This window comes from Nicotiana sylvestris, chromosome 3 (assembly GCF_000393655.2).
Source record: "Nicotiana sylvestris chromosome 3, ASM39365v2, whole genome shotgun sequence".
Taxonomy (NCBI): domain Eukaryota; kingdom Viridiplantae; phylum Streptophyta; class Magnoliopsida; order Solanales; family Solanaceae; genus Nicotiana; species Nicotiana sylvestris.
This window is the reverse complement of record NC_091059.1, coordinates 141200090-141213342: the sequence shown is the minus strand read 5'-3', so window position 1 is coordinate 141213342 and position 13253 is coordinate 141200090. Positions and strand designations below refer to the sequence as shown.

At 41.3% G+C, this 13253-nt stretch overlaps 1 protein-coding gene across 1 annotated transcript; it reads right to left on the bottom strand.

The window, feature by feature from the left end:
• Positions 1 to 898: 898 nt before the first annotated feature.
• On the bottom strand, positions 899 to 4359 carry LOC104237048 (uncharacterized). The gene is made up of 5 exons (XM_070169907.1): positions 3406 to 4359; positions 2867 to 2980; positions 2577 to 2611; positions 1478 to 2069; positions 899 to 1366 (listed from the first exon to the last, which is right to left on the bottom strand). The coding sequence occupies exons 1-5, from the start codon at positions 4357 to 4359 to the stop codon at positions 899 to 901; spliced, it is 2163 nt and encodes a 720-aa protein (XP_070026008.1).
• Between the last annotated feature and the right edge of the window lie 8894 nt (positions 4360 to 13253).

The following is a 13253-nucleotide window of genomic DNA, read 5'->3' as shown; positions in this document are numbered from 1 at the left end:
TTGAGCCTTGAGTTGAAAAGCAAAAAAGCAAGTCACCCGACTTGAACTCCCTTTTCAAGATCTTTTTATCGTGGACGAACTTTGTCTTTTCTTTGTACACAACTGCACTTTCATATGCATGGAAACAGAAATCCTCCATTTCATTGAGTTGTGTTAACCTCAAATTTGCAGCTTCAGCCCAGTCCAAGTTCAACCTTTTTAAAGCCCACATGGATTTGTACTCCATCTCTACGGGTAGATGACAAGCCTTGCCGAAGACTAACTGACAAGGAAAAGTGCCAATAGGGGTTTTGTACGCCGTGCGGTATGCCCACAATGCGTCATTTAGCTTCCTTGACCAGTCGATCCTGTTTTCATTAACAGTCTTTGCTGGAATATTCTTTATCTCCCGGTTGGAAACTTTAACTTGGCCACTTGATTGGGGATGATAAGGTGTGGCCACCTTGTGCTTGACGCCATATTTATCTAGTAGCCCCGTGAAAGCTTTGTTACAGAAGTGAGACCCACCATTATTAAGAATGGCTCTAGGAGTGCCAAACCGCGTGAATATATTTTTCTTTAAGAATGTGGTCACACTCCTTGCCTCATTGTTTGGTAAGGCAATTGCTTCAACCCATTTGGACACATAGTCCACAACCACCGAGATATATTTCGTACCATAAGAGCTTACAAAGGGGCCCATAAAATCAATTCCCCACACATTAAAGATCTTTATCTCCATCACAAAGTGCATTGGCATTTCATGTTTCTTGGAGATTGATCCTTGCCTTTGACATTGGTCGTAAGCCTTGACCATTTGATTGGCGTCATGATAAATTGACAGCCAATAATAACCACATTCAAGCACATTTATCGTCGTTCGATTTCCCCCATGGTGGCCCCCAACCGGTGAGTCGTGTCATGCCTTTAAAATTGGAATAATCTCCTCTTTTAGAACACACCTTCTGATGATGTTATCAGCACAAACACGGAACAAGAATGGTTCTTCCCAATAGTATTGCTGACAATCTCTCAAAAATTTCTTCTTCTGATAAGCTTCCAATCCATCTAGAATAAGGTCCCTAACCAAGTAGTTAGCAATATCGGCATACCAAGGAGAAAAAGTGTTAGATAATGCCAATATGTGTTCATCCGGGAATGCATCGTTGATTTTAAGATCTTCCTTTGGTCTCCCTGCTTCTTCAAGTCTTGATAAATGATCCGCCACTTGATTTTCTATCCCTTTTCGATCTTTGACTTTAAAGTCAAATTCTTGCAACAACAGGACCCACTGAATCAACCTAGGCTTTGCATCCTTCTTTGCCATAAGATAGCGAAGAGCAGCATGGTCTGTGTACACTATCACCTTGGATCCCAACAAGTAAGCCTAGAATTTCTCAAAGGCATAGACAATGGCAAGAAGTTCTTGCTCAGTCACCGTATAATTCATTTGTGCTCCATTGAGTGTCTTGCTTGCATAATAGACCGGGTAAAGAACCTTGTTGTGACGTTGGCCAAGCACTGCCCCATCAGCTACACCACTGGCATCACATATGAGTTCGAATGGAAGAGACCAATCGGGTGTGACACTAATAAGTTCCATGGTGAGATTTTGTTTTAATTCCTCAAAGGCTTTGAGGCACTTCTTGTCAAACACAAATGTTGCATCTTTCTCAAGGAGTTTGCACATGGGATTTGCAATTTTGGAAAAAACTTTGATGAAACGCCTATAGAATCCGGCATGCACCAAGAAACTTCGGACACCTTTAACTGAAGTAGGTGGATGAAGCTTGAAAATGATCTCGATCTTTTCCCGGTCAACCTCTATGCCATGTTTTGAAATTTTATGCCCCAAGACAATGACTTCATCTACCATGAAGTGGCATTTCTCCCAGTTAAGCACAATGTTGGTCTCCTCACATCTCTTGAGCACTTGTCTAAGATTGTTAAGACAATGCTCAAAAGAGTCACCTACCACCGAAAAGTCGTCCATGAAAAACTCTAGAAAATCCTCCACCATATCTGAGAAGATGGACATCATGCATTTTTGAAAAGTAGCCGGAGCGTTGCACAAACCAAACAGCATCAAGCTAAAGGCAAAAGTTCCATAAAAGTCAAGTGAATGTTGTCTTCTCTTGGTCCTTCAATGCTATGTTGATTTGGTTGTAACCGGAATATCCATCAAGAAAGCAATAGAATGACCTTCCCACTGGCCGATCAAGCATTTGATCAATAAAAGGCATATGGAAATGGTCTTTGCATGTGGCACTATTGAGCTTCTGATAATCCATACACACCCTCCATCTGGTCACCGTTCTTGTTGGGATGAGCTCATTTTTATCATTTTCAATCACGTTCATGCCTCCCTTTTTCGGCACACATTGCACCGGGCTCACCCAAGAACTATCGACAATGGGGTAGACTACCCTAGCATCCAACCACTTGATGATTTCTTTCTTTACCACCTCCTGCATGGACGGGTTCAACTGTCGTTGATGCTTCACACTTGGTTTAGTCTTATTCTCCAATTGGATTTTGTGTTCGCAAATTCCGGTGGGAATCCCTCGGATGTCGCAATCGTCCACCCAATAGCTTACCTATGCTTCTTCAAGACATCCAACAATTGTTCTGCCTGCACATCATTCAACAAAGAAGAAATGATTACCGGTAAAGTATCATTTGAGCCAAGAAATTTATACTTCAAGTGTGGTGGAAGGGGTTTGAGCTCTAGTTACGGTGGCTCAATAATAGAAGGCTTTGCGGGAGGAGTGGCTCTATTCTCCAAGTCGAGAGAGAGATTCTTTGGCGCATAAGTGTAGGACCCAAGCCCCTCCAATGCATTGACTGATTCCATATACCCCTCTATATTTTCACCATCGAAGTTTACCAAAATAGCCACCAACGCCTCACTGAGGCATTGTTCTTCAATCTTCATTTCAACTACATCTTCCACTTCATCAACAACATCAATCACTGAGATGCTTTCATATTCATACCCTTGCTTGATTGGAATGTAACCTCTTCATCATTCATACGGAATTTGATCTCATTCCGTTCATAATCCATTAGTTCTCTTCATGTGGCAAGGAATGGTCTCCCCAAGATGATAGGGATCTCTTTGTCAACTACACAATCAAGGATTACGAAATTGGCGGGTAAATGAAACTTTCCCACTTTTACAAGCACATTATCGACAATTCCCACCGGTCTCTTTATGGAACGATCGGCCATTTGCAATCTCATACTTGTGGGGAATGGCATACCTAACCCTGCTTACTTGTAAATGGAAAGAGGCATTAAGTTGATGCTAGCCCCATTATCACAAAGTGCTCTTGCAAAATCATATGCCCCAATAGTACACGGAATGGTGAAAGCTCGCGGGTCTTATTTCTTTTGAACGGTAGATGTTGCAATGATAGAACTAACCCGGTGAGTCACATTCACCACTTCATTCTTGGTGGTTCTCTTCTTGGTAATCAAGTCTTTCAAATATTTAGCAAAACCCGGAATCTCTTGAAATGCTTCCACAAATGGAATATTCACCGATAACTTCTTGAGAATGTCATAGAACCTTTTGAGTTTGCTATCATCAACCTTCCTAGCATGTCTTTGAGGGAATGGAGGGGGAGGTCTAGGAATAGGTGGTAGAGTTTTTGGTGTCTCTTTTACCTTTTCCTTTACCTCTTCCCGATTTACTTCTTGCACTTTCAACTCTTCTGGAACCTTTTCAACTTCAACAACACTTGTCTCTTCAACCTCAACCTCTTGTTCTGACTCTTCTACTTCAACCACTTGTTCACTATCTCCTTGTAGTACTTTCCCACTCCGAGTAGTAATTGCCATGATATGAGAAGTTGGGCCACTCCCACTACCCTTTAGGTTTGCAATTGTGTCACTAGGAAGTGTTCCCTTTTGCTTTGGATTTTGTTCCCTAGAGATATCTCTCATTTGCATCTCTAATATTGGAATGGATGCGGTATGAGAGCCAACAAGCTCGATCATATTTCTCATAGAAGTGTCGGACTTCTCTTGATTTTGCAATACTCGTTCAAGCATGCTTTCCAACTTGGAATCACTTGAGGAACCTTGATTTGAATATTGACCCTTTGGAGGAACATAAGGGTTTGAACTCCGATTTGAGAAGTTGTTGTTGTTATTCCAATTTCCTTTATTTGAGCCACCTTGGTCATTTTGCCACTGTTGGTTGCCTTTCCCTTGCGGGTTAGGCCTCCATTGATTTTGTTGTCCTTGACCTTGGTATTGCTGCCTTTGATAGCCTCTTTGAGAGTTGTTGACATAGTTGGCCACATAATCTTCACTTGATGATGGTTGTACATCTTCCACCACATTTACCTTCTTCGTTTGGCTTTCAGTAAACATTTTTGTCACACATTGACATTGGTGGCAAGCCCTGTAATTACTTGATCTCTTTCTTGATTCTCCTTAATCATGGTGGTCAAGGAGGGAGAACCATATGCAATTCCACCTGTGGTGTCCTCTAGTGCCAAGCTTGATTATGTTGTGCCATTTTGTCAAGGATTTGGGTGACCCTTGTGAATATCTTGTCCATAAAAGATCCATCAGCTATATTCTTGGCTATTGATTGGTTCATAGGATCTAAACCCATGTATAATTTCTCCAACAAGATAGAATCCGGGAAACCATGATTGGGGGACCTCACCAAATATAACTTGAATCGATCTCATGCCTCATGTAGATGTTCTCCCGGTACTTGCTTTAAAAAGAACATTTTATCCCGGAGCTCAGATTTCTTACTTTGCAGGAACCATTTTGCTAAGAATGCTCGGACAAGTTCAGGCTAAGAATGAATGGAATTTGGTGGCAGATTTTGAAGCCATTTCCTTGCGTCCCTAACTAGTGAGTACTTGAACACTCTCAACCTTAGGGCATCATCTGAGATGTTGTTCTGCTTATGCATCGCACACACACCCAAGAAGTTTCTAAGATGTTGTGTCGGGTCATCATCAGTGAAATTCCTGAAAAATCCCTCCGCTTTGAGCATTAGGATTAAACCATGTTCCACTTTGAAAGTTGCAACACCAACAACCAGAGGTACAATAACATTTGTATCCTCGATGTACTCATCTATGTCCGCAAAAGGATTTTCTTCCATTTATTCCTCATGTTCAGCCATGTCTTCCTATCAACACCAAGCAAAACAAGCAAAGTGTGATGGAATAAAATAAGACGTAAAGTAAATCACACACTAATTAGTAATTTCAAAACCGTATTCCCGGGCAACGAAGCCAAAATTTGATACGCTCAAAGTACATTTTAATTAAATAATGTAAGGCAGTCGGTGTCAAATATAATAACCCAAAAAGGTTGGGGTCGAATCCCGCAGGGAATAGGTGCGAAAAGGTTACTCGAGTAGTGTTTTACTTGACTCAGGTCGTAATTCTATTTCGTTAATTGTAACAAGAGTATGATATGATTGTGATTTGAAGAGATAACTAATTGTAACGTTGAGAATGTAAATAATTTGATTAAGGAAACCAAGGTTGTGTCCCCTTCAATGAAATGTAATGCTATCGGTATTAATATGATATATTTCTAATGGAACGTTCTTTAGATATGAAAATGAATTATAAATGACTACCCAATATTTTCAAATAGTTGGGTAGTATTTCCTCTTTATGATTTTTTCAAATATAAAAGAGTTGCAATTAAGAGCAATCAATTTATGCCAAATAAAATCCACTTATTCCTAAGCGATTCTATTAAACATGGTTTAAAGCCTTGAGTCTTTGATATTTACTTCTACCAAACTCTAACTCATTTTTCCAAGTAAATAAAGAGTTTAATGGCTCTTGTTAATGTTTGCAACCACCAACAATAAATGAAGAATGAGAAATAAATATATATAAACCAACCATTATATATATATTCAATGCTAAACACCCATTAACATAACACCCATTTAGGGCAACAACCTTATTATTTAAAGCTAGATACTCATGCTAAAATACAAAAAGATGAGAATATTAAATGTCATAAAGCTTACAAAGTGCAAGATTCTTCACTCCTAAAGCTTCCAAAAGAGAGGAATATTCAAAGGTTGGAATATAGCTCAAAAACCAGACAAGATTCCCCCATAAAACCCCAATAAATCTAATTATAGTGGGCTAAAACTCGGGACCAATTTCGGACAAAAATGCCCCTCGAGGTTAATTATGCGACCGCATATCTGTCGCATAACAGACATGCGGTTCGCATTCTCATCAAAGTCATTGCATCTTCGAACCCTAGTTTCCAGGTAGTCGTCGTGTCTTGGTTATGCGTTCCACATTGTTGAATTGCGACCACATAGTGTCACCGCATTTCCAGCTTCAGCAACTTCTACAGGGAGTTTGCAATCCATTATGCGGCCCACAAACCTGTTATGCGGTCGCGTAATGGATAGCATTTCTTGCGCTTGAATTTGGCCAACAAATTGTTTGGCTTTGTGGTTCCTTTGAGCAATATGCGGTCCGCATGTTAGATTTGCGGTCCGCATTCTCACATCTGCGATCGCATTTTGCCCTTTTCTTGTCCTTTTGCGGCTTTTTGATTTCATTTTCATGTTTTTGGGTCCTTAAACCTCATACACTGCAAAACATTAAAATTACATAAGTATAAAAGCTAATTGCATTTAAAACAAGCTAAAATCTAAGCAATTTGTATTAAACGTGCCAATATTCTCCGGCGCATCAACAACAAAGGTAAGCAAGCGGCAAAATAGCAATCACCGCTCCCAGCCTCGACAGAATCGGAGCAACAGGTAATCGAAGACGAAGAAGAGGATTTCCTTACTCCTCGAACTTTCGTCGTTCCCGAAGAGTCCGATGCAACCAGGTCAATGGCCGATGAACTGGAGTAGATCATACTGATCGATTACATGCCCGAAAGAAAGGTATACCTGGGAACGGGATTAACCCCCGAACTCAGGAAAAAAACTCATTCAATTTCTTATTGATAATATAGATTGCTTTGCTTGGTCCCATTTAGATATGACAGGAATTCCATCGAAAATAACGACACACCAGATAAGCCTCGATCTGGGTTCAAACCGGTCAAGAAAATAAGGAGGCCCCAGTCCGAGGTGAAGCACGCATTCATAAAGGGCGAGGTAACGAAACTTTTTAAAATAGGGTCTATTCGAGAGGTAAAATACCCTGAATGGTTAGCGAACGTAGTTGTAGTTCCTAAAAAAGGAAACAAGCTTAGAATGTGCGTAGATTACAAGGATTTGAACAAAGCATGACCTAAAGACTCTTTTACACTGCCTAACATCGATCGTATGATCGATGCCACAACTGGCCACGAGATCCTAACTTTTCTCGACGCCTACTCTAGGTACAATCAAATTCAGATGAACCCGGAGGATCAGGAAAAGACCTCGTTTATCACTAAGTTTGGAACTTATTGTTACAATGTAGTGTCTTTCAGGCGAAAAAATGCAGGAGCTACATACCAATGCCTAGTTAATAAAATGTTTGAGGAACATATAGGTAAATCGATGGAAGTTTACGTTGATGATAGGTTGGTTAAGTCCCTGCGCATAGAGGACCATTTAACTCATTTGCAGGAAACATTCAAAATCTTGAGGAAGTGCAACATGAATCTTAACCCGGAAAAATATGCCTTCGGAGTCCGCTCGGATAAGTTCCTCGGCTTCATGGTGTCGAATCGAGGCATCGAAATTAACCCCGATAAGATCAAGGCCATCAAGGATATCACAGTCATGGATAGTGTGAATGTTGTACAAAGGCTAACAACACGAATAGCTACTTTGGGTCAATTCATTTCGAGGTCATCAGATCGAAGTCATAGGTTCTTTTCCTTGCTAAAAAAAGGATTTTGCGTGGACCTAGAAATGCCAACAAGCCTTAGAAGAATTAAAGCGATACTATCGAGCCTACATTTGCTTCACACCCTGAAGGTAGATGAAAAGCTTTACTTATATTTGGCAGTGTCCGAGATAGCGATAAGTGGCGTACTTGTTCGATAAGAGCAAAGTACGCAATTCCATGTTTATTATGTAAGACAAACTCTAGGAGATGCTGAAACCAGATACCCTCACTTAGAAAAATTAGTACTTGCATTGATAAGCACATCTAGGAAGCTAAAGCCATATTTTCAATGTCATCCCATATGTGTATTAACCACTTATCCTCTTTCGAAATGTTTTGCGTAAGCCCGAACTATCAGCCCGGTTGGCCAAATGGGCCTTCGAACTTAGCGGTTATGATATCATATATCAACCCCCGAATCGCCATCAAGTCTCAAATCCTAGCTGACTTAGTGACCGGTTTTACACCGACCCTCGTACCCGAATTGGAGAAAGAACTCATGGTAAGATCGGGTACATCATCGGGGGTATGGACCCTTTTCATAGACGGTGCCTCGAATGTGAAAGGGTCCGAGCTTGGCATTATCTTGAAGCCACCTACGGATAGTACCATTAGACAATCCATCAAAACCTCTAGGTTGACCAATAATGAGGACGAGTATGAGGCCATTGATAACTAGGGATTTTTACACATTTTATACTCCTTCTTGCTTACACTTTGATTATAAATTCATACAAAATAGTCCCCAAAGGCTCATAAGTTGCACTTGATTGCAGGTTTGATCAATAAAGTGACAAGAAGTCAAAGATCAGCTCAAAAAGGAGTGAAACTTGCACAAGTACCAAAGACAAGACAAGCTCAGGAAACAGGCCTAGTGCGGCCGCACTACACTTTGTGCGGTCCGCACTAGGGAGATTCAGAGAGCTGGTACTTCAGGCATTAAGGCAGTGCGGCCGCAAAAGGTTTTGTGCGGCCGCAAAAGATTTTGTGCGGCCCGCACTGAAGGTAATGCGGCCGCACTACCATTTTGTACGGTCCGTGGAGTCAAGGTTCATAGAGGGTAAAGATTGGAGCTTTCAAGCCTGTGTGGTATGCGGTCCAGTTTGTGCGGACCACACTAGAAGCCTCTGCGGCCGCAGTCCATTCTGTGCGGTCTGCGGAGCCTGAGTTCATAGAGCCAAGTTTTTTTGTTCAAGAGCCTAATGTGGCCGCGCACCATTTTGTGCGGTCTGCACTAACCCCACATGGCATTTTTGTCCAATTTTTCCAGCTCAGTATAAATAGATCTTTTTCCCATTTTTAGGGTATCAGACATTTTAGAACAGTTGTTGCGCTCGTGAGAACATATCTTGTAGCCATTTGGGCATTTTTACTTACTTTTTATCATTGAATCTTTGTATTTAGCTTAGCAATTAATTAATATGTGTTCATATTCATCTATTTCTCTGTTTTTCTCTTCAAGTATGAGTAGCTAGACCCATTAGCTAGGGTTGTGGCTCAACCCTAGTGTGGGTAATTGATGGGTGTTGTAATTTAGGGCTAGATTGACTATGGGTGTTTGCTATTTGGGTCAATTTCATGGTTTAATTACTGAATTAGTGGTTGCAAACACTAATTTGTGCTAAGTTGACTTGGGCTCTTCTTGAGAAAGAGAGCCTAAGTCTCCGAAATTGATCCAACAGGGAATTGGGATGGACTCAAGAGAATTGATAGTCCCAATTAAAGGGTTAAACCTCGAGAGAGTAATACCCGACTTGAACCTTAGTTGCTTGAGCAAATATGCATACCCAATTGGTCTTGAGAAAGTCACTTGGGTAAAATCATTCTTTCTACCGAGAGGTGTGAGAATGGGTAATATCGAGCAACGGTTATAACATATTCCCCAATCATGTCAATCGTGTCTTAGACGCAATTACCCATCAATTAGCCACCTAGGTGAAAGTCACTACCCTAGTGCCTTTTAGAATATTTGATCAACTTGTAGCATTTTACTCTTAGCTTAATCTAGTTGCAATTATAATTTTGTAGTTTGATAATCGAAGAATTATAAAAGAAAACCCAAAAATGAATAGAAGTTCAATTTGGAACCAATACGCAATCCCAACCTAAATAGATACTCAACTCCCTTTCTAGCTCTCTATGGAAATCGATCTCGACCCAAAATCAGGTAAAAGCTATTGCGACCTTCTCTCGCTACTTTTCAGTGGTGCGAAGTAGGCTGCGATCAATTTTTGGCGTCATTGCCAGGGAGCTAACGGTTTTGGCTATCTATTTAGTTAGTTTTGTGTATTGTTCGTCTTTTCTTCTTTGTTACTTACTTGTTTGTGTCACTACTCAGGTACCAATATGGCTTTGAACAACGCTAATGACCCTCTTGGAAACGTGATTGCGGGGGAGGAGATAAATGATGTTGAGCAAGATGAGGTGCCTCTTGTACCTCAAGGACAACGTAGAGACTGCAATGCCAATGCTAATCCAAATGACAATATTCCAGACCCTCCTTCGCCACCTCCAAGAGTGGCTCCCAGAGTACTTCCGAGCCAGGGTTATGCAAGTGCTATTGTCCCACCCAGAATCTGGGCAAGCAACTTTCAGATAATCAATGTGATGTTGACCTTAGTTGAGCAGTGTGGGTACTTCACGAGCACTGCGGATTAAAATGCCTACAAACATCTCAAGGGGTCCGTGGATACATATTGGGGGAGCAAATAGACGAATGTGTCCGAGGATGCTCTTAGGTTGAGACTTTTCCCATTCTCACTTTGGGGGAAGGCATTAGATTGGCTCGAGAGACTCCCCAACCATTCCATCACAACTTGGGATGAGTTGGCAGATAAATTCATTTCTAAATTCTTTTCACCCGAGCATATGGCAGCACTTCGAGATGAGATATTGGCTTTCAAGCAAGAGCCCACAGAACATTTGCATGAGATTTGGGAGCGGTATAGAACGATGGTGAAAGAATGCCCCAATAATGATATGACCGACGCTATGATCCAACAAACTTTCTACCGGGGCATCAATACAACAAATCAATGCATGGTGAACCAACTTGCTGGGGGCAACTTTATGAAGCTATCATATGATGAGGCATGTGATGTACTTGATGAGATGGCTGACACTTCTTCTGCATGGCAAAGTAGAGCCAATGTACCTCAAGGCGACCCTACGGTTATTCATTTGCACAATGAATTACATGACCATGGGCAAGCTATAGTAGAGTTAACAACTACTATGAATCAATTGGCTAAGGCCCAGTTACAACAAGTCCAAAATCCTCGCCAAGTGAATGCCATTGAGGGTGTGAATATGCTTGTCAACAAGAGAAGGCAAATAAGGCAACAAAACCAAGGGAATTCTGAGCAATTTGATGATGCATGTGATGTAAACAACTATCAAGGCCAACGGGGCAACTCTTCCAACCAACAGTAGTGGAGACCTCAAGGAAATTGGGGCAATCAACAACAAAACAGTGGCAATTGGGGGAACAACAACCAAAACAACAACTGGACAATCAGAACAACAATCAAGGCAACCAAGGGAATTGGAATGGTAACAACAATAATTGGGGTGGCAATAATAATCAAGGAGGATGGAACAATGGAAACCAAAGAAACTAGGGGCAAGGCTTTCAAAGGCCCCCAATGTACCAACAACCGAACAATCCACCACCATTTTTATCTCAAGGTCCTAGTTCTTCGGGTAATAATATGGGTAGAATTGAAATGATGTTCGAGCAGATGATGAAGAGAAATGTGGATTCTGATGCACAGTTAGCTTCTCACAACACCTCTATCCGAAACTTGGAGGTGCAATTAGGCCAAATCTCTCACTCATTGAATACTCACCCGAAGGTGCTCTACCAAGTGATACGGTAGTGAACCCAAAAGGTGGGAACAATCATGTTATGGCAGTTATAACAAGAAGTGGGTGATGTGAATGCCTCTAAGCAAAAGCAAGTCGTGGATGATGATGTTGAGTTGTAAGATGATGAAGTCCCTTTAGTAATTGAAGATGTGGTTGATGAAAATGTGAACAATGAAGAGAGGATTGATATTCAAGAAGTCGATGTGGAAACTCAAAGTGATGTGAACCCGTCTACGGAACACATAATTGACATGCCGGAGCCGGTTGTGCCAAAAGCCAAGGCTCCTTTGCCAAGGCCACATCAACCTTACCCTCAAAGGCTCGCAAAGCAAAAGAATGATAATCAGTTTAAAAAGTTCATTGACATGATGAAGAGATTATCTATTAATGTGCCATTGGTGGAGGTACTTGAACAAATATCGGGTTATGCAAAATTCATGAAAGACTTGGTTACAAAGAAGCGCTCTATGGATTGTGAAACTATAAAGATGACTTACCAAGTTAGTGATATAGTGCATTCAATAGCCCCGAAGCTTAAACATCCCGATGCTTTCACCATTCCTTGAACCATTGGGAGTGTGGATTTTGCTAAGGCTCTATGTGAATTGGGAGATAGTATCAATTTGATGCCCTACTCGGTTTTCAAAACTTTGGGTATCGGAAAACCAAGGGCAACCTCAATGAGATTTCAAATGGCGGATCGATCGATGAAGCGACATTTGGGCATTATTGATGACGTGCTTGTCCGAGTGGACAAATTCATATTGCTAGCCGACTTTGTGATTTTGTATTGTGAGGTGGACTATGAGGTTCCTATTATCTTGGGAAGGCCTTTCCTTGCAACGAGGAAGGCGTTGGTTGATGTTGAAGCAGGTGAGCTCACTTTCCGAGTGGGAGATAAAAAATTCATCTTTCATGTGTCCAAATCTATGAAGCAGCCCACCATTACCGAGGTGTGCTCTTTTGTTGACCTCGTCACAGTAGTGATAATTGATGACACCAGTGTAATGATCAATGTGGAGGACCCATTGGAAGCCATATTGTTAAATATTAATGTCAATGAGGATGCAAGCCGAGTGGAGTGCGTAAATGCTTTACATGGAATGGGCTCTTATTCTTATGAGCCTAGAAAATTGTCTTTGGATCTTGAAAACCGAAACACTCCACCAATAAAACCATCAATTGGGGAGCCACCAGTGTTAGAGTTGAAACCACTTCCTCCACACCTCAAGTATGAGTTCTTGGGCTCAAATTCTACTTTACCAGTTATTCTTTCTTCTTGTCTTACTAACATGCAGGTTGAGGCCACTTTGGCGGTGCTTCAAAAGCGGAAAAGGGCAATTGGATGGACTTTGGTTGACATTCGGGGAATATGCCCCGCATTCTGTATGCACAAAATTATTTTGGAGGATGATTCAAAGTCGTCCTTGGAGCATCAAAGAAGATTGAACGAGGCAATGCAAGAAGTGGTGAAGAAAGAAGTAATCAAGTGGTTGGATGTCGGTGTTGTGTACCCCATTTCCGATAGCTCACGGACTTGTCCGGTGGAATGTG

Excerpts from the sequence above, each read along its gene's own strand:
- LOC104237048 (XM_070169907.1), bottom strand. The coding sequence starts at position 4,359 with ATGTTTACTGAAAGCCAAACGAAGAAGGTAAATGTGGTGGAAGATGTA. Across the intron at positions 2,612-2,866 it reads AGGCGTTGGTGGCTATTTTG|GCAGAACAATTGTTGGATGT; the intron begins GTAAACTTCGAT and ends AATGATGTGCAG. Across the intron at positions 2,070-2,576 it reads GATGTCTTGAAGAAGCATAG|CTTGATGCTGTTTGGTTTGT; the intron begins GTAAGCTATTGG and ends TTTTGCCTTTAG.